We start from the raw sequence: 27134 nt of genomic DNA, 5'->3' as shown, positions 1-27134 counted from the left end.
TAGATACAAAATAAACTGTCACATCTGACACAGTGTCATAACGCAACAAGAATCCTCCAGTCTATTTTAACATTATTATTAATGTAGAGGGTATTTTCAGTATGGTTCTGTGTGGCTCTGAACCATATTAGACTGGCAACAAACTAGTAATTAGCCTGCTGCACTCCAGTGACAGTTAAGCTGCTTATTGGCCAGCTGGAGATTAACCAGAAAGTCCCTACTTCACAGGGGTCCACACACACACATCACAGAGCCAGTCATGTGGTGCTTAGTGAAGTACGAACAGCCTGTCAGCTCATTACCAAGCTCATTCTACTTCACCAGAATGAAACATGATTAAAATGATTTGTTTCATCAGCTAGTACTGTACGGTACAGGGTTTGTCCCTGCTCAACTAAGTCTATATTGAGTCACTCCGATCGCCTAAAAAGTCAGGCTGTGCAAGATGAGGACAAAGTGTTACTGGAGAACATGAGAAGAAGGAGCTAAATGTTCTGAATGCTTTCAAAATCAACACTTTCTGCTATAGCTTCACAATAAAAGCCTTATAGCAAACAAAACAGTAATACAGCTACTTGCAGTGACTGGTCAGAAATGTATTAATGCACAAAGGCCAGCTGACTTAGAGCATGTTCACACTAAACTGACCCCTCACTAAGTCCCCACCTCTCAGTTCCAGTTATAAAAACAGTAGCAGACCATTTATTCTGTTGGGTGAAGTGACGGCTGTTGCTGACAGATTGTATCAGCTACAGCTAGCTAATTAACTCTGATTCTGTGAGTTGACAACATTCTCCACGCTGATGCCACAAAAATGACAATCCCGGAAAACTGTGTTTCACTAGCTAAGCTAAGCCAACCAGCTGTTCACGGTTTCTTCATATTCAGCATAAAGACATGAAAAAGTAGTATCAATATAACTTAAGTAAGTAAGAAAGCAAATAATTGTATTTCTCAAAAAGTCTGCTTCTAAAGGGGCTCACCACTGATTTGACACATAACGATGAGTTTAGTTGTCATTGGGAGTTCTGCTCAGTAGGGATGCGCTGATCTGATACATCGGATTGGAATTGGTGGTGATAATGACCTTATTAAGCAGAGTGGGTGTAGGTCAGATGCAACTGATCCACTTTAAATTCTTTGTCAGTGTCAATATCAAATATGGTATTTTTCTTTCTTTTAAATTCATTCTGTCATAGTGAGGCACTGACTCCGTTTTTTATTCCCACTATAGTCCTCAGCCTCATGATAATGAAAAGAATAATCCTAAAAATGATCCAAGTTAGTTCCCACAGTGAGGGATTTTGAATTTGGGAAAAGGAGCACCCTGCAATCAGATCGGCTACTCTAGGCTGAGGTATCAATCATTTAACAAGAAAGAAAAATCATGTCTTCTGTGTTCAGGTTACAGGCACAGAGAGCAAGGAGAAAGTTATACAGACTACAGACAACACAGAAAATACGTATGTATCAGGAGGACTACTGTGTGTGTGTGTGTGAGTGTGTGCATGCGTGTGTGCACGCGTGCACCTGTGTGTGTGTGCGCGTGAGAGAGAGACAGAGAGAGTGCGTGCGTGCACCTGTGTGTGTGTCTGTGTGTCTGCGTGTGTATCTCAGTCTCAGGCTGTGCCAGTCTCCATCTTTACTTTTCTGGATTCCTCTGTTTATGAAATCCTCCCTTTGGTCTCTCTCTCTCTCTCTCTCTCTCTCTCTCTCTCTCTCTCTCTCTCTGTGCCTTTCTTTCTCTCTCTCTCTCTCTCTGTGCCTTTCTTTCTCTCTCTCTCTCTCTCTGTGCCTTTCTCTCTCTCTCTCTCTCTCGTGCCAGTGTGGACAAAGAGGTATGCGTGTTTACTCTTTTTCTATCTTAAACTTAGATAATGAGAGAAATAGATTTCATCAGCCTTACCAAAGGACTGTAGACATGCCACCCATTATTGTTAAACTGTGTACACTTGACATTCTGGACAGTTTTTACTGATAATTTCATTTTGTGTGATTTCATTATGTTGTGAAAATTAATTTGCACAAACTTGAGAGTTGCTTTTAAAAAATCCATCACAGTAATCATTTAATAAACTTTACTTTTTTTATTCATGATCAGGAAACCTTTGAGACCTTCATAATGGTGTATTTAATTATTAAGATTTTAAAAGTTAAAAGTGGCAGAAAAGCATTGCGTCAAACAGCTACTACACAGTATGTTGTCAGAATAACAAATACAGGTATCGTAACAAACAAAAAGCAATATGGTGTATATGATTAGATTAGATTTAGATTTAAGAAACTGCCAGTTTTTCGAGATGGAGCAACCTTCAATGCACCAGCAGAGTTTAACTGCAAATAATATGTCACTGTGATGGACTGGCTACCTGCAGCAAGATTTGAGTCTTTGTCATTTCATTTTCATATTGTATGGAAATGACCTACAACTTGTGGCTGCCTGGAAGGTAGGAAATTTATTTCAAAACTTATGCTTTGAAAAATGGTCAACAGTCATGGAAACGTATATATGTTGTAGTTAAATGGGTAATGAACAAGCCGTACAGTATGTTCCTCTTTAAAGTGGAGGATGAAAGTAAGGAAAGATGCTATAGAGAAAGGAAAGTTGGGTGAGTTATAGCAAGCCAGACCATGATTTAGGCCTTTGATGTTGGAACAGAGAGAGGGAAGAGAAAGTAGAGGTGATTAACTGCCTTCACCAGAATTTATGGATAAGGGGATGAAAAAGAAGAGAGAAGATGGTAAAATAAAGTGTAGGCTGCTTCCAAAATATAGCATGCATGGTGCATGTGCATTTTCTGATGTGCCACCTGCTATCATTGCTTGTAGCTCATATTCACACACCTCAGCTGTTAAAGACCCTGTGACTTGTGCCCAGGTTGAAGTTGGGTGGAGCTACATTATAATTACATGATGTCACCAGACTTATGAACTAATGGGAATGATAAAGGTGCAACATTTTAGAGACTGCCCTGCCCACTGTTCCTTACTTCCTCTGTATGGGATTTTTCATTTCTCACATGTTGGAACTTGCAAAATGCATCATTTCCCCTGGCGACTATTGTTTTCAGACGGACAGTGTGATCCTACCATGTAAGATCACCACAATAAACTAAGTTCTCTGTGTGCTCAGTGAGAATTAGTCAAATGTGTCTTGTAGAGTTTCTAACCACGTGCATGCAGGTGACTCGAGACACTGTCCTGTCAATCATTTCACATTATTCCGCTGATCAGCAGGTGGCAGTGATATGCTGAAATACGCAGCAATGGCAGGAACGAAAACCAGTTTTGCAAATGATACTTCTGTTAAACCTCAAGGATACACAGTGCTTGTTTTGGTGATTAAATAAAACATTCAGGCACCTTTAAATTTTACCTTACACATTTAAATTTAAACATTATACACATTTACAAGATCCAGAAATGGAAAGATTGAAAGGAAATCAATGGTGGAGAAGGAAGAAGTTGAGGGAAACAAGCATTTCTGGTCAGTCAAGTCCGGGTATTAGAAATATGACAGGAATGGGAAGAATGTGGTTTCATTTCAGCAAAATGCACGTGTGTGTTTGCATCTGCGTGCACATGCGCAGATGACTTATCAGAAAAATGTTAGAAGTTGACTTAATGAGTGCAGACAAGTTTAATTAAAGCAGAAGGTTTAGTGTGTGTGTGTGTGTGTGTGTGTGCATGGATGGGTGGCTGGCTGGGTGGGGTGTTGTGTTGGTCCAGTGGTGCTAAGAAAAAAAATGCTTAAGCAACTCCAGCCATTCAAAGTCCCATGTAAGGGTTTCATTAGTCCTCAGTGTGATGTATTGCATGTTGGGGTGGAATGTCATTTTGTTCCCCAGAAGATGAACCATTTTTATTTCAAGAGAGCCCATGACAGCAAGACAGACTGTTCAATATTATACTGACGGAGCCCATAACATCTGGTCCAGGCACTAGTCTGCCTGAGGCTGGTAGCACTGTGGAAGAAAATTAATTAATTAAAATTCATTTATTGCGTTTGAAATAATTGGCTCTGTTTCTAATAATATGGCCAAGTACACCCTCTGCTGGTGATCTGCTAGGCTGGTTTTCAAGTTATGTGTAACAGTGTGAGTGACATCAGCCTCGCGAGAGTGTTGCATGTTTTTTTTTTTGTTGTTGTTGTTGTTTTCCTGAATTGTCCTCCGGCTTCTTGGTGGTTAAAATACTGGGTCTTAGTGTATTTTTGCCAGTATCGACTAATAGAGATGTGAGAGTAGAATAAAATGTCTCCTGAGCTGCAGTACTGCAGTACGACTGCTGTCGTAGTCTTGCTTGTTTGATGTGTGGTGTTGTCCGTGGTGCTGATGCAACTGTCAAGATGTTGCTGTTGTAGTGACTTTGTCTTGCACTAATAACTGACTTAAGGCTTGTACTGTTTGCATATGAATTGTAAGGTTTAATAGTGGGGTGGGACTACGTGACGTTAGCATACTTTTCCATTCTTAAAATCAGGTTAGACTTGATTCATATCAACTGAAATGAATTTTAAATGTCATCATTAAATTAGCATGAAATTTTATGGTGGTCTTTTAACATATGAACCCACATACTTTTGAACTGTTCAGTATGAATCCATTGACTTTGAATTGACTTCAATTGTCATTGGCTGCCCATAAAAACCAAATGCCTGGCCAGTGACTTTACTCTGGCGCCAGGACTGGGTGTGGCTGTGCTGTTTCCTGAATGTTTAGTTTGATTGATAGATCCGTGAGGTTTATCAGATACCAAACCTTACACAGTGGTGTATAATACTGTGAGTCAGGATTTTCCAACTCTCTAAAGTTATTACAATAATAATCATTTAATCCTCTGTTTTGACGATTGGAAGGCAAGCAGTAGGATTATCCCATTCATGAAACAAACGGCCTCTTTCCACCGCAGTAACCTGCAGCCTGGGCTGTCCTGCTGCCTGAACTCTAAAATTTGGAATATGTAAGAATTGGCCACGTGTCGAGGGCCACCCCAAACCAATAGGGGGCAGCATGTCCCCAGAGTGACTGCTAACTGCTGCTCACTATACTCTTTGCTGTAGCTATCTATGGCTGTAGCTACTAGCTGTCATTAGCTAGTTAGCTGGCTACTTCAGTTAGCGGTGTGCAGCTAGTGGCCCCGACGCAGCAAATTGAAAGTGGAATTCCGAGACAGGTCTGCAGCTAGTTGGTTAGCATGCTAGCTTCCATAGATATTATTGCAACACAGTACATAGAACACAGTACATACCGTCACTTCTTCACATTTTGTTGATCATTTGAGTTAATTTTGAAACACAAAAAATTATAACCTCCATTCTTCTCTGATTATAAACATCCAAATCCACTACTGCAGGGAAAAGATCACTTAAACTCTTACAGTTGTTATTTTTTTTTGCTGTTTTTTTTCCTCCGTTGTTGCTCATTTGCACCTTGTTCTTGTTCTTTCTATTGTTGTTATTAGCACCCTTATTGTTTTTATTTTGCATCTTATTGTTCTTATTGTTCTTATTTGCACCTCCATTTGCTGTTTCTGAAGAGCTTCTTTATGAGGGAATTTCTCCATTGTGAGATCAATAAAGTCTATTCTGATCTAATCTAATTACACCTGTAAAAACCCTAAATAGGGTGCACATAGTATTTTGATTTGCTTGCAGCACAAAGTCGGCGATTCAGCCCAAATTGGTGCTGTACTGAACAGGTTTTAGTATCACCTTCCAAGCAGTGCAGAAAATGTATCCCCAGAAAACCGTTCCCAAAGCAGGCTGGACAGGAGTGGAAACTAAAGTAGCATCAAGCCTAAAAATGGCTAAATCTACCTGTGTGTTTGGCGAACACACTGGGCTGCTGTATGATGTTGAATTGTGCTGTGAGCCAGGTTCAGCTTTTTTTTTTTTTGATTGTGAGTCCTTTGCAACCACCTGATTGTGTTCACTTGGATCAAGAAACATCTCCTGTTGTCACTCTGCTTTGTCTGTGCCACCAAAAAAACAGGACCATCCATGTACCCAAGGTTCTGTCTCATAAGTAATGCCTCATTAAATCCTCAAAGTAATTTAGAGCAGAGTGCATGCACGTTTATGTCTTGCATAAGTGAATTTTGTCAATGTTTTACCGTCACTCAAATCGTGCTAAAAACCTCCAGTGATGCCTTACAATTAGCTGTGTTTGAAAAATGGATATTGTTGTGGGAGGATGGTGGGTAAAGAATTGTGTGGTGTGTTGGGTCAGAAACAATATGTTCAACAGGGAGAAGGAGGGGCAGGAAAAACCAGTGATGTCAGCAGGGAAGCAAGAGGAAGAAGGAGGGAGGACTGCCTTGTGTTTTCCTTTTCCTCCTCCTCCTCCCTGTTCCACCCTCCTCTTATATCAGTGTGGTAAAGAGAGGGAGAGAGGGAGAGAGAGGGGGGATCAGTAGGTGAGTGGACACAGGATTAACAAGTGTGACAGTGGATATGGGGGAAGAGAAAACTGGAAATAGACCGGGACAGCGATAAGAGAAGTGAACGAGATGCCAGACAGAGAGAGAGAGCACAAGAGAAAGGAAAGTGACAGATAAGAAAGTCGACTCACTAGAAGTCCACTTGGAGCGAGGACTGAGCGCTTGTTTCTGGGACTGGGTGGACCCATCGCTAGAAAGACCACAGCTACCATGTACAGTGGATATGGAGGTATGAACCAGTAGCTCAGGGACATGAGCTCATTTCTAATCATTAACTCTGTGTTTGTCTGGATGAAATTCCAGTCGCTGGTTCGCAGGTTTGTAACTTATTATGAGTCGATGGCTAGAGAGTTCGCTCTCAATGTCAAACAAATCAACAAAGCCTGTGACTGGTTTCGAGCAACACTTGTATGTCATATTTATATTCCTCTTCCTGAACACAGTACAGTCTGAACTGTCTGTAAAAGAAGCACTTTTCATTATTTAATGAAATTGTTTAGTGGAGTCAAAAGAAATTTTCCTCCTCCTCATTCCACTGTACCACTGCCACCACACACCCTATCAGGTGTAGTCAGGGTTTGATGCCTGGTTCGACTTTGTATCTGGTTTGTTTGAATATCCCAATGTGTTAAACTGAGTTTAAAGGACAGATTCATATTTTTTCATGTCTGTCTTGTCACAGTACTGATGTACCTGTATGAACAGTACGGTGAAGCAGTTTTTGGTCACTATGATTGGTCCTCCTCTCTAGTGTTAATTTTGTCTACTTTTTTTTATTTAGTCTTAGTCCTGTCTCAAGTATGTTTTTTTTTTTTAGTCATCAGAGCATATTGAACATTTCATCCATTTTACTATTCCTCAGCCCTAAATTTTGCTCAAAATAATTTCACCTGTGATTTTATCTTATTATCTGATGAAACGCACACACGCTATTTTTCATTTAATCTAATGTTATTTAGATAATGCAAATTAAAATGACAAAAGTCCCTGTGTTCAATTCAGTCTGTCATCAAATCTGCAACTTGCGACTGATGTTATTTTTGTTGATTTTTAACTTTTTTTTAACTTAATGAAATCTCTTCCAGGCAGAAGGAAAACATTTTCATCTATCTGAAACAGTACAGCATGCCTTGAAAAATGGTCATTACTTCTATAATTTATCATGCAGAATCACTGGCATCTTGCTTTAAAAATCTGCCAAACTGAAAAAAACAGCTTGAATATGAATTCAGAGTTTCAGTGTCCTGTAGTAGTTTAAATATTGTTTTCTGATGTTCATTTCTCGCTTTACAAGAAAGCAAATTTGGGGAAATTACGAAATCATTGTTGTATATTTGCCATAAGTAATGATAATAATAATAAAAAACTTAAGGTTTATACCTGCTTTCATACAAGAATTGCAGCTCAAAGTTCTTTGTAACAAATAATACACATGCACCGAGTGCTTCACATAAAAAAAGGACATGGACTGAATATTAAAACAAGGTTAGGAAATTACTGTAAAAACAAGATGGACAAGAAAACCCCCTGATAACAGTAATAACAAGATACATAAAAGGATGGAAATCAAAAATTGTAGAATTTAATTTCAGTAGAAGCGATCAGTACACTGTATGATCTGTTGGCAGCTACAGTATGGAAACATTAACATCAACATCAGCTTTCAGATCAGCCCTCCATGATGCCTGTATCCTTCTCTTGTGTTTGTCTTAGCGCAGATTATGCAGCTTTACATCTCAACATGCAGCTCCGCTCTGAGCACAGCAGATCACTCCATTTTCAGTTTCATAGCATCAAGTAAATCTATGTATTTACAGTCCAGAGCCCTGATCAGGACTGTGGCAGCCAGTCTTCACTGTACACCGGTCAGCTGGTGGCTTTGAGTTGGTGTGGCAGCTGCAGTGACTGCGACATTATGGAACTGTTCGCCCTGTTTGTGGCCTTTTTGTGTGGTAGTAAGACTGAGTGTCATCTCTTACTGTAGGTACAAGTGTTAGTCCCTTATCTTCTAGTTCAAGTCTTTGACAAAGTATAGTTTCTCCTTCCTTCAGACATGATACCTTTTAATCGTAAGATCTCTTTATGAACATTTATACTCATGTTACAGTATGATGGACACAGTAAATATTAATAATTATATAGAAAACAGGTTATTTTTTGGAGGAATAATAAATGATAAAGTGGGTGATAAGGAGTGAAATACAGTAAAATTACAATCATCAACATCTAATCCAAATATTATCAAGCAATTTCCTATATAGAACACTGACGCCCTGAAACATAATGTACCTGCATGTTGTTCGTCAAATCTTACAGCAGATTCAGGGACTTTTGCGCGTTTCAGCTGTTGTTCATCAAGAAATAGTTCCGCTACGTAATTCTCCTATAAACTTGTTGTTTTACGTTTCTGTTTGTGCTCAGATTAGATAAGATTATAAGACAAGATGCAGTGCGTTAATAAGTGAGCTTTAGAGATGTGGGTAGGTGTGTTTTTGAACTTTGGACTGAGCCCCTGTCAGCTGTTCCCTCCTGCTTCTGGTGTTTATGATTAGCTAGGTTAACCAAAATTGATGGAGCAGAACCAGAATCATTGTCTTTTTTTATTCCACACATTCTTCTTCCTTGTCAGGCCCTGGCGCCGACATCATCCACACTGAAACTAGACCACCAACAGTTGGGTTGGAGGTTCAGCTGTGTTATGTTAGTAGCGGCTAACGCAGCCTGCAGCCTATAGTCTCAAGCAGAGAAGAGGAGTGGAGCTACAGAGATATGGGAAGCTCACTTCTATTTTTTTCATTCGCTAACTTGTCGTTTTTAATCCAAACTCAAGGTCACTTGAAGATTTTGTGCAGCTCCCTGTGGAGCCACAAAAGGCTTTCAGCGGCTTTTTCCACATATGGGGCGGTACTCCCCAAAAACCCTAAACACATGTTTATCTATAAAATGAGCACACTTCCTCTTCAACACACAGACATGAAATTAATAGCAATTTCCTCAACCCACTCTTGGAAAGAAACTGAGAAATGCCAGCAAGTGGTTTGAGATTATTTCAGTGTTCTATGAAATAAACATCACACATACTTGCTGGAGATGAGTCGTCCATTGAAATGAACACCGTGTCTGCTTTTATTGTGGCACGGTTATGCAGTTGTAAGTGAGGATTAATAATAAAAGACTGTGTTACCACATAACAGTAACAGAACTTAAACAACCAAACCAGGCTCACAGCTTTGGCCCGTTCAGCTTTATAATCATTTTTCAGACACTGGTATCATTTTCCTGGAAGTGAGCAAGGATGGCTGTTGGGTTATTCCTGTGACTCAGTATACCCATAAATTGCACTGGTCTTTTCCTGACCCTGCCCTCCTTGCAGGATGTTACTCCCTCCTGGGTTTTCTTCTCCTAAAGACAGTAATATGAAGGGCCTGGGTATGAAACTAAACTGTATGGATGTTATGTGGGGGTGTGAGAGAACGAACAGTGTATGAAATAGTGGCGAGGGAAGGGAGGAAACTATTAATATGAGATGAAGCAGTACTAAAGACTGACCCTTTGTTCACCTTAATATGCAGTGTTGTCAGTGGCTACATTTCACCAGGAGATACCACAAGTCTTCACAAGTCCATTTTCTTTTCTCGTGTGTCCCACCAGAGTTATGGTGAAGACGAAAGCCCCTAACAGAGTCTTACTTTTCAACATTAGATAAACAACAGATTGCGTTTCCTTTCCATCCTTCACTGTATACATTTGGGCACTTAGTTCTATCATAACTTAGTTAGCAATTGGATCAACAATATACAACGATTGCAGGATCTGTGTTTGGTCACGACTGGATGTGACCCTTGAATTCAGGTGTGATGATAGGTAAGACAAGTGGCCCTGGGCAGCCAATCAAATGTACGTTCAATCGCCCTCTCAGACAGCCCAAGACACTAACAGAACTAAAACCACTCCAATATTCTTATTTATCCTACAAATAAAAAGTTAGAAAAATGACACCAAAATATTGATTATCCATCAATCTGACAAACAAAAATAGGATTGAATTCAATTTTCCATTTTTTTATCATCTTTTTATTATTGTGATGATGCTGATGATTATTATATTATTTGATTATGTTTTTTATTTATTATTACACAATATGTCATACTGTTATATGTAGTCAATCAGCAACATATCAAAGCTTAAAATTTTCTTAATTTTAATGTTTTTTAATAATTTCTATCAATCTGGCTAGTACAACTGTAGTTGTTGAGATGTCTTGCTCTGATGAACTAACACTGTCATACCGCTAGCGAGGCAAAAACAGTATAAAGGAGACATCAACTAAGTGGTGGTCTGTGTTTGGATGGGTGTGTGTGTGTGTGTGTGTGTGTGTGTGTGTGTGCGTGTGTGTGCGTGTTGGGTCCCAGGCAGGGTTTTTCCAGAATGGTCTGGGAGAGAGAGGCCAGAGAGCATCAAACAATAGGTGTGGTGTCACACACTCGCTTACCACAGAGGCGTATGGAAGGCTGAGTGTGTGGCACCGAGCCACGTCCCCGTGTTTATATGACAACATCAATAGCAGAGGAGATGGTGTGACTGGATCTATTATTATCATTGGGCAGGACTGGGCCACTGTTTGGATCAGGTAGGGAACACAACGCACAGCACAGTTTGTGGGACATTTTCAGTTTGGTGGATTTAACATCGCCAACTTCTGAAAGAGCCAGAGTTGAATAGAGCTAATGGATCATTAAACTAAATGGGATGCTGACTGATTAGCTCATGGAAGTCTAATAATCAGGCTGGAGATTACATAGCAGACAGGACAGTGGGGTGTGACCGAGTGAGAAATGTGCCGACTACCACTGCCCTGTCTGAACTGGGACTCTGACATGGACGTGGAGCCGCATCAAGGTTGGTGTTAGTCCATTAGAGTTAGGCATCAGGTCAAGGACTGGTACGAGATGTCGCTGTTATATGAAAGTGCTGCTGTCGACTACATGTACACGTCTGTGTATGTGTGGTGGTGTTATTGCTTACTGGTCCTCAGATCCTCAGACTCAAAGCTCTGCTGCGTGTGAGCTTCAGAAATACTTGGGGGGAAAAGTAGTTTGTGTGGACTGTACTGCACTGCTTGATCAATAAAAGAGATGAGCTACTGAAAAGCTGTTTGATTTAGAAAACAGCCACGCTAGCGAGAAATGTAGTTTAACTAGTAACACCGCTACTTTTAGCACCACTGACTAGGAATGGAGCCATTTTAAAGCTGAGCCAGAAATGCCAACAGTTATGCAACCTATCAAGGAAGATTTCATGATATATGGTGTCAAAGGCTGCAGTCAGATCAAGCAGGATGAGAATGGAGTATTCGCCTTTGTTTGCATGCATAAGAATATCATTGGTCACTCTCAGTAATGTGGTGTCAGCACTGTGCATGTGACAAAAGCCGGACTGAAATTTGCCAAAGATTTTATGAGCCTCAATTAACATCCGGAGTTGGTTGGTGACACTTTTTTCAAAGATGCTAGATAAAAAGGTCATCATGGAGACTGATGTGTAAGCCTCTAACTGGGCTGGGCTTAGAGAGGTTTTTTTTTTTTTTTTAAGAAGTGGCTGAACACTGGAAATCTTAAAATAGTCAGGGACAGTCCCAGATGTGAGCAAGCCGGGACCTAAAAACAGAAAAGATGGATTTTAGGAATTTTGTAGGAATTCTATCACATGGACTAGAGGAGGGACCATGTGAGTGACAGTGTTCATCTGCAGGGACAGTGAAGGCCATTGATCTTGCCTACAAAAAAGATCAAAGGTCAATAAAAGATGAGGTGGAAAGAACAGGATGAGGGGGATTTACAAGCTGGTTAATAATGCTAAACTAGAACGTTCGGTTGTGTTTATTACAATTAATTAAACCAGAAAAGTAACTTGAGCATCTTGAATAGTCTGGTTCAGTTTAAGCAAAAGCTTCTTCAAATGGAAGTGATGAACTTCAAGTTTAAATTTCCTCTTAAGATCTAAATTCAGCCTTCCTATATTATTTTCTTTGTTGTCTGGCGTCGTCAATAAACCAACTAACTTGGTCATTAATATTAGTGAAGTGAGAAGGGCAATGGGCCAGATGAGAAAAGTAGCTGGAAATGTGGCTGCAGACTGCTCATCAAAGATGCCAGAGTGGATTGTATGTTTCTGGGTTATTGTAGAGGGCAGTAAAGGTGCATCAACGGTAATACATTTGGGGTCAGAGACAAAGTCAGTCTTTTAGACATTTCCTGTCTAAAAGTTGTGTGTGGCACAGAGACAAGTGACACAAGATTAAAAGTTTAGACATGTTCAAAAAATCTGTGACAAAAGAGTTTTTTAGTGTGAATGTTAGTCACCAGCTATAATGTCCCTATCAAATTTACTCTTGCTGGTTTCGCCAACGTTGCCAGCCCCATCTTTAAAGCACACTGCTATAAACTGCACCATGTGCTGATTCAAGCATGAACTGTATGACATTGCGGCTCTGAGAAGGTGAGAAGTTTTTGATGCATGTTGGGTCAACCAGGTCCGGGTTCATTGTTGTTTCCCTATTTCATTCTGTATTTTTGTACAAGCTATTTTGAGTTTGTGGCATTATTGTATTGCATTCTATCATATTGTAATATATACCTTATACTTTGACCCTCTCAGCTTCCCCCGGTAGGTGCTAAAAAGTGCATCAAATCCATGTGCATGATAGTACTGCCAAAACAAAAGTAAACATACGAAGAACCAGATTAACCAGTAAATGAGCTTGTTTTTATGATTCTGATACCGTTATACTTTCCGTTATGAAAGTGTCTTAACATGTTCCTTTACTGGCCACTGTAGACTGACAGTGACTCTAACAGTATAACCCATTAATATAAGATGAAAATGTTTCATAGAGACGTCTTACTGAGTCTCTGAGGTTACATACTGTAACCAGTAACAGTAGACTGATGGACTTCTTTGTAGACTTTCTCATAAGTCGTGTTTCCATCACTGTGTTTTTATGTGCATTTTTAAATATCGTGTTCAAAAAGAGAAAAACTTTTTTAAAAAAGAGTTAATGCGCCAGATGGGAGATGGGAACTTGTTTGTCGTCTTCCAGGATGTTCCCATACTGCTCTTCGTTTTCATAATCTTCGTCTTCGGACATCATGAAACATGAGCAACAATATCTGACATGAAAGAATAATTCCATGTTGTTCAAACGATACAAATTCCCGCAGACTTCTCTCCATTTTTCTCTCAGGTGGCCGAGGCGCCTCTTGTTGTTTGTTTGCTCCAAACGTGTTTATGGAAACACGCCTCATTTGTATTTTCTTTTTTGTGACATTTCAAAATTTCGCTTGACAAAAGAAGGCTCGGCTACAGAGACGGTGAAGCGCTGTGACTACACAGCATGATGCTTAATCAGACACTTAAAGGAGAAAATACCTGAGTGTGATGGATTCAGCATGACCCGACTTTTCCACTTGCTCTCTTTGTTCACTCTCCAACGCTGGCAGACTCAGTTTCTCTCTCTGAAATATGTTGTCTTCCTTTATCTCTCACTCCCCCCCAGCTCCTCTGTACTCTGTGTGAGTACTTAAACTAGGTTAAGTCAACAAATGGTTGACCATAGACTCCCACAGCACATAAACACAGACGTGCTTGATGATTTTCAGTGGTGGAAGGAACTTGACCGCCTCTTACTGTTTTTGTTTATTTGTGCTTATCTGTATTCAGTATTTTTAACACTTTTACTCTCAGTTAAAGGTAGAAATTGTTCTTTAATTATCTACAACTACAGCATAAATGTTGCTGAAGTACTCTTTCCATCCCTCGTGACTTTGGTAAACTCCAGCAGAACTGACCTTTTCTCGTCAGCCAGATGACTGCAGCCCTAGAACTATCTCCTTTTGTTGAATTTCCTGTCAGGAGAGGCAGTTGCTTCTGACTTCCTGTAGGATTGTGACATTTCCTGTGCTGTGGGAGGGGGTGTTTTCTTCCAAAGGCCTTTCAGCTGTGTGAAAAAACAGGATACAGGACACTGGATAGGCCACAGTAGGAAAACACTGCTTCAGCTGGCAGAAATTAACCGCTGACTTAAGCCACAATAACAAAACGCTGCTTAAGGCCGCAGATTTCAAATGTTGGTTGAAGACCATAGGAACAGAATGGATTAGCCTGCTTTAGGCAACATGAAAATGGGTGACATAATATATCCAGTTTTTAACCATTGTGGTTTTCAGTGAGTCAGTATGACCAATAGAACGGGATGCATAAACACCTTTGAATAATAGTCAATCTGTGCAGCATCAAAGGCTCTTCCAGGTTGTCATACCAATGACACTCACTATTTCAACATTCATGGGATAACAAAACTAGCATGGTGCCTAACAAACTAAACCTCTTTGAAATTTTAGTGTTAACTTGTACTTTATAAATTTTATCAGTCATGTACATGAACCATTCTGTACTTGATGGACTCTGTGAGGGCAGCCGTCCTCTTGCCTTCAAATCGTCCATTCATCGACCTTGTTTCAATAAAGATGAGACAAATACACAGTCCCGTATCATCACGTACAGTGAGGCACTGAAAAAAAGGCCGTGTAGCGAACTCAAGAGGATCATTTGCTATGGTGGTTAGTGCTACATCTAACCATTATGTAAGATTATTCCCATAACACACAATGGTTTTTATCAGTGTGTCCAGCAGGAAATGAGTTTGTCAGTGAGTTAGATGCTGACTATCAGAGCACAACACTGTTTGTGGTTTTGTATTTCTTTTTATTATTATTCTGGTTCTGTTTAATTTCTGTTTTAATTTAAAAGGATTATGTTTTTTGTTTTCCACTTTAGAGGTCAAAATCATGAAATTCCTTGAAGCTTTAAAACGCAGAGGGGAAAACATGGTTTTTATCAGATTCTTTTTCCACATAGGAATGTGATCTGTGTTCTTAATCATAAACCTAATGATAAAAACTATTTATCAGATTTCTTACAACTTAGAAATGCTCCTAAATTCAAGAGAGTTTCAGAGATCTCTTAAAGGGTAATTTGGGTATTTTTGAATCTGGGCCCTGTTTGTATGTATGCTGGAGTCTAAATGACTAATGGATACAGAAAGTTTGGGAATTGGTCAAGTAGTTTGCCTTAGCTGGCAGCCACGAAATGGGCTGCAATGTAACCTTTGGGGGCAAATGCACCCATCAAAGCACGGCACTATTATTTTATACTGTATAACAACACATATACAATTAATTTATCATAGTAACACCTGCATTAACATGCTTCTCATCTGATCCAGATGAGATATCCAGATACAGGAGCGTCCCCACAGGCTTGTGGTCTAAGGTGCATACCGTGTAATTGCAGCATTGCTGGTTCGATTCCGAGCCAGGCCTTCGTTGTATGTCACCCCCTGTGGTTTCTTCGCGTATTTCCTTTCTGGCTCTACTGTCAAACTGTCCAATTATGGCAAACATTCCTCAAAATTAAATCAAAAATCCATCTATATCCAGCTACAAATCGTATGTTAATGCTGTGTGGGAATGGAGTGTCTGGTTCATCAGGCGTGTGTGAGACCAGTTGGTCCGTCGTGCTGTGGTGTCAGCAGTCTGTTGATGGCTCTTCTCCTCTGCTCTGTACAGGGAGTCCATCCCGAACTCTCTCCACCATGTCGCTGTCTGTTCGCCCAGTCAGACGCCTCACCTCCAGGTCCATCACTAGGAGCCAGAGCTTCACTGGAGTCAACACTTACGACAAGCCCTACAGGTACACACACACACACACACACACACACACACACACACGCACACATGTACATGTGGGGAAGTACACTTGACAGGACATCCTGTCAGGTGGAGCTCAAAAGACAGACAGTCTGAGTGTGCGTGTGTGTGCTAAAGAGGAGCTCCTCTTGTGCCCCTCTGTGTTAACTTGCAAATGGTTGTGTGTGTGCTGGCTTTGAAACAGCTGACGTGGTTAATCAGTGTGAGGATCGCTTGAAGTCAGTGTTATACATCATGACAATGACCACAAACATTTCCAAATGACAGTGAAATTAGTAAAGGTGTGACTGTAGTGGGTATTTTCATTTTTCTTGTTGTCAGTTGGCTGTGGATTCAGTGAACAGGCAAAACTGGTACTTGGCCCATTTAAAATCATTCCAAAACACGGTTTCTACATTTCATTATTGGTTATCTGATTATCCTCAAACTGATCTGATGTCAGGTGAGGATATTTGAGGATGATGTTGACCTGATGATGCTGATGTTGCAGGAACCTCTCGGTGTTCAGCACTCCAGGCCTCAGCAGGAAGCCCAGCAGAGCCAGCAGGATGTTCACCATGTCCACCAAGTCCAACCCACCACCTAAAGTTCCTCAGCCAGAGCGACTGGATCAGGTCTACGAGGCACTGAAGAAAGGCCTTCAGTGAGTACACTCACATCAGACAGGCGGTCATGCAAACAAATAGCAACTCTCGGCTTTAATGTGGAAGGATAATGTCCTTACTACACTTGTAACTCCATAACTGATGTTTTTGGAATTCTGTAGTTCTATGTCCTGTGCTCTTAGGCTGTATTACTATTGCAGTTATTAAAGGAAAAACTTAATTCAGGTAACCCACACTGAAAAAGTTAATAAAGAATAGGACAAGTGGGTAACAGGTGACTTAAAGAGATGAAATAAGCAACTGAAGTTCCACAAATGAAGTCATTGCAAGTTTTTCAGCCTTTCAGCCTTTCTTGCCCATCTTATCAAACCAAACTGTGTGCAGGTCTTGCCTGCAGGCTCATCAGATGGACTTGGACAACCTCAGCAGGCAGATGAAAGAATCAAAGAGGAACTCGAGACTGGTTTGTTATATCATTAGTAGTATCATTGAACATGGCTGTGCTGCTACTTAATTAAAAATGTGACAGATACTGATGACTTGATGCTTTCTGCCTTTTCAGGGTTTCCTGTATGAACTGGATAAGGTGAGCATCTGTATATTCTTAAGTAGTTACTGCACCTGCAGAGAGACATTTGAGATTTGAGGTCTATATTAGAGATAGTCCTTTATTTCTAATTCAGACTGTTTTTTAATATATGATCATAATATAATAGGAATTATTTGTAAGAATTATTATTATTGTATTAAATTGCTTGTATTAAACTGCTATTAGTGCCTGTTGTCATGATTCTTAAAATACATGTTCTGATGCACCTGAACACAGCATCAGTGATGTATCCTGGGGTCATTGGGTGTTTCAGGTCCTTCACCCTCTCCCTAAAAACCCAGCCGGGCATCGCTAGTCCCCATTGATGTGATGCCCAGCACACTTAAGGTTTTCAGAGTGAGTGCAACACAAATGAACTGCAGCCTACCTCAATGGGCATGAATCTAGCCTTCCAGCCCTGCGTTGATGACCAGCTGTTCATACTTGGTCCTCTTCCTTTTGTGGGCTTCCTCCATATGGTCCTCCCACAGCACTGTCAGCTCTACAATGATGATGATCTTGGTGCTCCAGCATGTGAGTGGGGAATCTCAGTGGTCTCTCCGGGTCCACCAAGAGCTGCCAGTCCTGGGCAGCTTGCACGATCCTTGCTGCACCCTTATGTTCCCATTGCTGCTCTCCTGCATTGACAAAAGCAATTACTCAGGTGGTGGTGCACGCTCAGCTCCGGCTGCTCCTTCTGCAACAGGTTGCAGCACCTGGTTATGGCACCAAGTGTATCAGCCCTGTTCCATTGTGTTTGGCCAGGAGCTCAATATCTGCTCCAACGTCTATCTTGCTAAGCACAGTGGCCAGTTTGGAGACTCCACTTTTCCCTGGGTAAAGAGGGTTAGGGTTAGGGCAACCCCAGCCATCTTGTGACATAGCTGCTTGCCTTCGTCTCCAAAGTCTGTACGGTGGAGATGGGGACTTCGTAGAGAAGTAGCGGCCAGAGTATCCTTGGCAGCATACCGTGCTGGTATGCCCATGCTTCAAACTTTCCTGGGAGCCCTGACTCGTCCAATTACTGGCAATCCTCAAGACTGCAGTCGAAGACCTTGGCCAGGCTTATCACTCGTCACTCTGCCTTCTCTGAGACAGTTGGGATCACTGACCCTTTGATGCTTAAGCCGAACATGTCCAAGACTTGTCCCCTCTTCAGCACGAGTGATTTTGACTTCACCGGCTTAAGGCCCATCAGTATTTTATTCTAATGTACACTTCCACAACACTGATTCCATCTGCTCCTCTTTTCTCTTTTCTACAATTATTTCCACACTTTCCTTGTTTTTGACACTGTTTAACTACCTACACTGAATCTCAATACTTCCTGCACTTAGTGAGAAAGTGCAAAACATAATCATGTATTTGTGCATTGTGTTGAGTGTGGTGGAAATGTTTATTATCTTTCATTTACGATGTGTAATTCAGGCTACCTCAGTGTTTGTAGTAGGCACCAGCCTTTATTTGTTGTGCTGAGCCTGAAACTGACCTGAAAATGGTTCAGTCTGTGTTTACTAGTAGGAATGAATGTGACTCTGTGCTCCCTCTGACAGCAAGTGAAGGTGACTGAGAGGTACATCAGACGACTGGAGTTCCACCTCAGCAAGGTAAGAGCACAATGATCCTTGCCAAAGCCTTCCCACGTCAATGAATGTTCTAGAAAATAAATAGTAACATTTTTAGACCAGAAACGTGTTCAGGATTCAACACTGTTAGGGTGGTGGCTTACATTTAGATGAAATTTTTGTCTTCACATTTCTAATGACCCCTGACAAAAACCTGCTGTTTAAAAAGTTTGATGTCAAAGCACTGTCTCACTCTTTTCCCCTGTTTTCCCAGATTGAGGAGCTATATGAAGCTTACTGCCTGCAAAGGCGACTCAGGGATGGAGCCAACAAGATGGTGAAGGCTTACACTGCCTCTCCAGGCAGTAAGGAGGCCAGGGAGAGTTTATCAGAAGCCAATAAAGGATACAAAGAATACACAGAGGTAAGATGAAGTGAACAGTGGGGTCTGGGGTAGAGTGATAAGTGGTAAATGTATAGAGATCCTTGTGGGAGAATAGGGCCAGGAGCAAGTAGTAGGGGAAAACATTCAAGAGGATAACAGGATTACCACAACTAATAGGCATCATTTACATACATGTATAATCATAGCTCTATCGTTCAGAGCTGTTCAGTAGGATTTAGTAAATGAAAACCTTCTTTTCTGATCCTCTCCATAAAACATTGGATGGCAGATAATTTTCTACTGCTAAATGCTGACAAAAGCAGAACGTCTTATTTCTGTTCCAGCTGGCTTTGTTCCAAAGGTGAGAGGAAGTCTTGGCTCTTTTCCTCTTCTGTTAAATCTACTGTCCAGGCGTTTCTATGGACCAGACTTTCAGTTTGGACCAGCATGTAAATTGTTTGGTTCACTTCTGTTTCTACCTGAGGAACATTGCTACACTCATTGTGTCCCTAGCCTAAATGGAGTTGATTATTCACATCTTTCCCCCTCCTGACTACTGATTGCTGAACTGCTAACAAGTCGCCCAAAATACTGCTGCCAAACTTTTGACCAAGTCCTCCAAGAGGTGTGATACAATCCCAATTTTGATTTCTTTACTCTGGTTTCCAGTTGAAGATTCTTGTGATCACTTTTAGAGGCTTACATGGTCCAGCACTGTTGTATATGAATGAGCCACAACAGCCCAAAACCCCTTGGAGGAATCGGAGGTCCAGGGTTGTTGGTTGTTCTTCACTTTAGGCTCAAGACAAAAGGAAACTGTGTTTTTTAAGTCATAGCTCTTAAACTGAAACTCCCACTGGACACTTTTAAAAAGCAACATGACCTGTTTGTTTAGTCTTGCTTTAGTTTTGGTGTCTTCTTTAATCTTATTCTGTTTTAGCTGCTTGTCATATCTTTTGTTCTGTTATTTGCTCTTTTGTCTTTTGTTGTAAAGCACTTTGTGACATCTGTTCGCGATACTATATAAACAAACTCACTTACTAATGACTTACTGCTCTCTGTAGAACATGTGTGTGTTGGAGAACGAGTTGGAGAACCAGCTGGGGGAGTTCCACATTAGGATGAAAGGTAAAAATGGAACATGACAAGTTCCCTCGTCTGTCTTCACTCTTCCCTCCTTCTCTCATCCTCTGTTCTTCACTCTCATTGTCATTTCATTCTCTTGTTTCTTAGCCATGTAACAACAAAAATCACATCACATACTCAGGAATGTCACAGACTCCAAAACTTATTGTGACCGGAAAGCTTGTGCGATTCAAAGAATTTTTTAATAAAACATTTTTATGAATTCTTGCCATGCCCTTAATTCAGTCTTCTTCACACTTGACATGCAGCATCTCTGGACTGACATGAAAGTATCAGAGGATTACTGCTGCTGGCCAGTTAGCTTTGGTATGCTGCTGGGTAAAACTGACAATAACTTGTAAAAACACACAATTCCAATTCCAAATTATTAAACTTGGCTCTATGTATCAACAGGTTATTTTGTCCACTCTGTCGGAACACTTACAGTGTGGCACCTCATGAAGGCTGCAGCTGAAAAGTGCCCAAAATTTAAGAATTGGTTTGGAACATTTGAAATGCATGCTGTCCATGTTGAACAGTTATTCTGTGATGAGATGACAAACATGGCTGCCATCTAAAGGCCGTATTATTAGACCAGTTTACTTAAAACTGTTTGTTTTTCAGGTCTTGCTGGATTTGCTAGACTGTGTGCTGGTGACCAGTATGAGGTTAGTCCATCGGCCGCCTTCTCTGAATTACATTTTTTACTGCCGTGTTTATGCATCTCATTTACAACCCTGATTCCAAAAAAGGTGGGACGCTGTGTAAGACATAAATAAAAACAGAATGCAACGATTTGCAAGTCTGGTTTGACCTATGTTCAATTGAAAACAGTACAAAGATATCTGTGAGCAACAGTTGAATAAGAACATGTGAAATCAGCAGTCACTGGTAAAAGAAATAGGAAGTTTAGGATAAAAACTGGTTCCTGTTTCAGGGTCAAGTGCACAGTAATATCTGTAACAAGCTGGCATTAGCAGACATGTTGCTTTAGCAATGCTAGTCGTAAAACTTCAAAATATAATAGAAGGAACTGAATCACAGACTTTCATCTGAACACACGATGGACTGACCGATCACAGCTAACACAAGAGCCCAGTTGCACGGTTGTGGTTCAGTAATGATCTTGGGTCACTTATTCTTTTCTGGATAGGACAACAAAATTTAAATGGAAGGCTATTTGTGGGATATGATGGTACAACAGTATTCACCCCTGTCATGGAACACTGCGGGGATATCGACAAAATGGAAGTTTTAATCATTGAGTTATTCTTTTTGTGGAGCCAAAACTATTTTAAATGTACATAATACATTTGGTGTTGTACTTGTGCTGTTTGTAAGTTAAAATACCCATTCATGGAAAACATCAATATAAGAGGTCCAAACTTATGAATGGTAGTGTATGTACATCAATAGTGAAAGCTCTCTGAAGAATAGAAAAGAAAAAATGAAAACACAAGAAAATCATATAAAGAAAGAAGGAAAAACTATTTAGATGACTGTTCAACACAAAGTACACAAACACACACACACAGCTCTCGTGACATGCAGAACTGAAAGCTGTTAGGGTTAGGGTTACTGTGTGTGTGTGTGTGTGCGTGCATGCGTGCATGCGTGCGTGCGGCCATGTATTACTCATGTTGTGGGGACATACATCTGTTTACACAGTCATTGTGGGAAATCTTCTTTTTTATGGGGACAAAACACAAATCCCCGTTATGTAAATCATAAAATTTTAGGGTGAAGACTTGGGTTTTGGTTAGGGTACGGTTAGGTTTAGGTTTAGGTTAGAGTAAGGGTTGTGGTTAGGCAAGTAGTGCTTATGGTTATGGTTATGATACGTCTCCAGGAAATGAATGTGAGTCTATGTAATGTCCCCAAAAATGATGGAAACACGACTCTGTCTCTCACTGTCTGTCTGTCTGTCTGTCTGTCTGTCTGTCTGTCTGTCTGTCTGTCTGTCTGTGTCTGTGTGTGTTCAGATCTTCATGAAGTATGGTCGGCAGCGGTGGAAGCTCCGAGGCAGAATTGAAATCAATGCCAAACAGGTGTGGGACAGTGAAGAGATGGTGTTTCTGCCGCTCATCAGTGAGTTCCTCTCCGTGAAGGTCAGTCCCTCCCGGTGTATTTTTTTTATTACTTTGGGTTTGTTTTAATTCATGCTTAGCTGTGATTGGTCAACGAAACCTCTGTGGCCTGGAACACTACCCCGGGTCAAGAAATGGCCCATGTATGCTTCCTGTTGGACAATATTGTTAGTACTTGTATAGCTCTCAACCTGAATGCAGTCTTTGCTAGCGTGATCAATCTATACTTCTCTGGTCTCCCAGGTGACGGAGCTGAAGAGCTTAGCCAATCACGTGGTCGTAGGAAGTGTTTCCTGCGAGACTAAGGACCTGTTTGATGCACTACCCAAGACGGTTGCCGTGGATATTAATGACCTTGGGACCATTAAGCTGAGCCTTGAAGTCACCTGGAAGTAAGTTTTGCCAACCACGCTGTCAGCGTGCTGAAAATGATATTGAGCGTGATGAGAAATGTGCTGTTTGTAATCAGTAATTAGTGAAAATTAGTGAAGTGTTGTTCTGTTTGTTAACAGTTAATTGAATGTTTCTTTTGTCTCTGTCCTCCCTCTCCTCTTTTCTTTTTTTCCCTCTATCAGTCCATTTGATAAAGACGACCAGGGGTCCGTGGCAAGCAGCGTCAACAAAGCCCCAACCGTCAGTAAGAGATTCTCAACCATCTTCAACCAGAGTCCACCTGACACGCCGTCTCTACGTGAACAAGCCTTCTATGTAAGTTTGTCTCTATTCAAGTTGCCTCTGTGTCTCTCTCTCTCCGGAGACGTTCACTGATGCTTTCTAAAAGAGTGATACTGGAATATTTGGTTTGCAGTTGCTGATAGCTGGTATTTTGCACTGATATTTAGGTTCACCTCTGGCAGGTGCTTGGTAATGTCAGGCCAAATCACACAGCCACGTGCTAACTATGTTCCAGACATTTTTCCAGGCGGTTTGGAACAATTTTGCTTTACAGCAACAAAATTCTCCTTCTGAATGAGGTTTCAGCTTCTTAACTATTAGCTGCTCAGCACAAAACTTGCCTGCATAGCAGTGTCTCTGTCAGAATGTGGTCTTGTGAAAGCTGCTTTTTTGGGCACCCAAACTCTACCGTAGCATTAACTTTATCCAAGCACATTTGTCCTTACAGCTCATCCAGGTTAGCATGTAGCTGTAATGATGCTCAAGTTTAGCCTTTCTCATCACTGCGAGTACGTTCCCACAAACTAACATATGCACACAGGCTTGCCTTTTACTTCAACAAAAAAACTATTGTTTGTCCATTTCTCTTCTCCATGATGCATTGAGGTGATATCAACCACTATGTGCGTGTTGTGTTCAGTTACCACTCAAAGGGCGTGTTAGTCTACTATGTTATTTTGTTTTTGTATTTCTGAGTTGCTTTGTTGTTTTCATGAACTGCCTTGCGGGCCAGGTTAAACAGTCTGACAGGCCGTGTACGACCTGGAGGCTGGAGGTTCCCCACCCCTGGTTTAGAACCACAGGTCTAGATTAAGCATTGGAGTTAAGACAACAAGGAAGGTCCCTAATTCCACCGTTGCCTTTTGCTCCACCTGCTGCCACTTTGACATGCAGTCTCTGCCTCGGAGTCTGACCAGGCGGCAGCACTGGCCGCTGCTGGACATCTTCAGAGACACACTTAGCCAGAGCTGTTCCTGTAGTGACAACTCACCAGCAAGACAGCCCACTGCAGTAAGTCATTATGGAGTAAAACCCAGAGAATGTAGGAGCACAGAACCCAGCGGTATATTGACTAGTGACAGCGATGGTGGTGTGGTACATTAGAAACCCAGAGCAGTAGTCTCAGTAGTCAATAGTCTGTGTTTGTGCATGGCTTTGTGGAGCCATAAGGTATGAATACCAGGTTTCCAAACAGCTCTCCATCTGATTTCACTTATTTCTGGCTCCCAATTTTCCAAAATGAGAGCTGGAGTTAGAAATCTGCTGCACACAAACGACTCTCCACTGGCCTCTAGGGCAATTCAAAGGTCCCAGCTGAGCACAGACAGAACTTTCAGCCACCCCCTGGTGTAAATTTCTGAGGATGAACCTTGGAGAATTATGAACCTATAACTCTATGTTAACACTATGACAGTGGAAAAACCTGTGAGAGTATTCGATCTCCAAATACTGTGGTTTAGATAATCTCAATAAATTGCTGGTTTGCTTGTAAACTGTCTAATCATTTGGCTGCTCATGTTTGTTGTTCCATCGAATTGTAGTGTAGTGATGCCACCATGTTCCTAAACCTCAGCAATTACTTTGGTGACTACAAAGTTTATCATAAAGTGATACAAATTGCCGTCAAAACTATGAGTCTAAGACCGAAGTTGTAACAAACAGCAATTAACTTGTTAATGTGCTAGATATTATTTTATACTCAATAACTGAATGTATTCAGCTATTATTTTAATGGAGCTTGTTTTCAGTTTTGTCTGGATAGCAGGTTCATGAACAGCAACATCTAATAGCAGTCACAAGGATGGAAATTTTAATGAAGGAGACACTCTCTGAAACTTCCTGGTCGATTGTTTCTATGCAGCATGCTCAGTATTCTACAAATGTGGTCACTGAATCAGAAAAGAGGAGAACAAAGCAGAGTTTAACCCTGCTTGTTAAATTAAGTCAAGACAATTAATGGCTGTTTATTTGAGCTTGCCAGATTGTTTAATCTGACGTGCTCTGAATCTGAATCAACAACTGCACCTGTGGTCAAATTCAGCCTGATCAACAGATTAAATTTTGATGTTGATGTGTGACTGATGGGTAAAGAGGAAGGATCCAGAGTCATATGCGTGTGTGAGCTGTGTGAACCAGCCTGCTGGGCTGTTATGTGACTCACTGAGTCTGCAGTGTGCTGTTGGCCTGTATTTGGAAGCTGTCAGTTTGCTTGTGGAAGTGAGGCCTTCAGTTTTCTCATTTTGTCAAGTAGTGTTTTTAAGGATTTTTGATAATGGATCACATAAAGGAATTGCAGGTTAAACCGTCTCTCCCATACAGTCTCTGCCAGAATGATGTATTTTCTGTTAGTGAGTCTAAATCTAGGGTCCATGCAAGGCTGGATCATTATCCAGGGAAAGTGGGCAACTGCCACCCAGCTGCACCCAGTCAGGAAATGTGTATCACTGTGACAGAGCTTGAGTCAGGATATGTTTACCTAGTTTAGCATAAAGACTGTATTCAGAGGAAAACAGCTAGCCTGGCCCTGTCCAAGGTGAAAAAATACACCTACCAACACCTGTAAAGCTCACTAAATAACACCCTGTCTCATGTTAGTTTAGTTTGCACACAAACAGCATTGGATTTAGGGGGGGGCCTCTGTGTTGGAACTAAATCTTGGTGAACAACCAGGTGCAGTGACTGTCCACAGCTTCCCGAAGGCTTGTTGTTACATTCCCAGTGTCATTATGCCTTTACAGAGAACAAGCTGACCATATTTGGCATAGAAACTGAGCAGATGGATGAACAGTTGCTCTCCCTCAAACATCTCAAACAACCTTTTATTTACCATCTGGAAGACACAGTTGTGATAATTGCAATAGCCATCAGAATGTGTCCACATCTACTGATTCGAACTTCAATCCATCTGTCTATATCCAACTCCTTTTTCATCAGGTCAACCCTTTAAACAGTGCTGCTCTCTTTCAGAACATGCTTCGCCGTCATGAAGAGTTGGAGAATGGAACAGCATGGTCCAACTCATCCGAGTCCTCCGATGACTCCTCCAGTCCTCAGCTGTCTGTCGGAGGCCTGCGCAACTCTACACATCATAAGGTACACACAACAGGCACTATAGATCACTATAGATCACCTGTGATCTGTGGCCTTGTGCTGGTATGATCGTGACATTATGATTCTATCTAACCCTCTTCTCTGTTTATCAAAGCTGGCTCAACAGTGGAAGGGACACAGGAAATATAATTATTTTTCTGCTCAAACTTGTGTCTGGTCAGTTTCCTGGTTAGACAGCCACACTATGTACACATTTATGAGTGGGTGAATCCAGATGTTACAATCATATGGACTGACATGGAATATATGAACTGTGGTTTACTGACACTGACGTAATTAAGGTCACACAGGCATTAGTGGGCTTGACAATCCCAGTTTTACCATCACTTACAAATAAAACATTTTGTCCATACCTTATTATGTGCATGACCTTTGGTTTGAATGTCAGGCAGACAGATTGCATTAGAAAATATGACATCTAATGATATCTAATTAATTGTTGTTATGAATGAGACTGGTACCTTCGCACAAAGAAATAAAAAGTACACATCCTGAACAAAGTTCACAAATAGGTCCCTCAAGTCTCCTGTCAACAAAAGTGTTGACCACAGAGAGCAGCAGTCAATGCTACAGTGTTATAGATTGATCGATTGATCTGGTTCACTAGTTCAGCCGACCTGTCTGGCATTCAGCTCCAGAGGGTGAAGAAACAGGGTGCTTGTTGCACTGCTTTGTGTCCTTGGGGAACCTAGTGGTGTTTGGCTAAAATGAGCCTTGCAGTTATATACTGTGTTGTTCGTGGGTTGGTCTGTCCCTGTGACTCAGTGTGTCCATGTCTCTCTC

The 27134-nt window shown here is 41.1% G+C and overlaps 1 protein-coding gene across 2 annotated transcripts in view; it reads left to right on the top strand.

Moving 5' to 3' along the window:
* Window positions 1-27134, top strand: part of ripor1 (RHO family interacting cell polarization regulator 1) — a 46690-nt gene that overhangs the window by 7787 nt on the left and 11769 nt on the right. Inside the window, exons 1-13 of one of the 2 annotated variants that reach the window (XM_041938780.1) lie at window positions 6433-6670; window positions 16069-16192; window positions 16700-16852; window positions 17199-17277; window positions 17377-17400; window positions 18957-19010; window positions 19243-19392; window positions 20418-20481; window positions 21103-21146; window positions 22461-22586; window positions 22809-22957; window positions 23141-23273; window positions 26208-26333. In XM_041938780.1, coding sequence (XP_041794714.1) covers window positions 6652-6670; window positions 16069-16192; window positions 16700-16852; window positions 17199-17277; window positions 17377-17400; window positions 18957-19010; window positions 19243-19392; window positions 20418-20481; window positions 21103-21146; window positions 22461-22586; window positions 22809-22957; window positions 23141-23273; window positions 26208-26333 — 1245 coding nt within the window. In that variant the 5' untranslated portion in view covers window positions 6433-6651. Of the gene's footprint in view, window positions 1-6432; window positions 6671-16068; window positions 16193-16699; window positions 16853-17198; window positions 17278-17376; window positions 17401-18956; window positions 19011-19242; window positions 19393-20417; window positions 20482-21102; window positions 21147-22460; window positions 22587-22808; window positions 22958-23140; window positions 23274-26207; window positions 26334-27134 lie in introns of those variants that run through there. The other variant, XM_041938781.1, reaches the window with a different exon arrangement.

Source organism: Chelmon rostratus, chromosome 6, assembly GCF_017976325.1.
Source record: "Chelmon rostratus isolate fCheRos1 chromosome 6, fCheRos1.pri, whole genome shotgun sequence".
NCBI lineage: Eukaryota > Metazoa > Chordata > Actinopteri > Chaetodontiformes > Chaetodontidae > Chelmon > Chelmon rostratus.
This window is presented reverse-complemented; position numbering and strand designations above follow the sequence as displayed.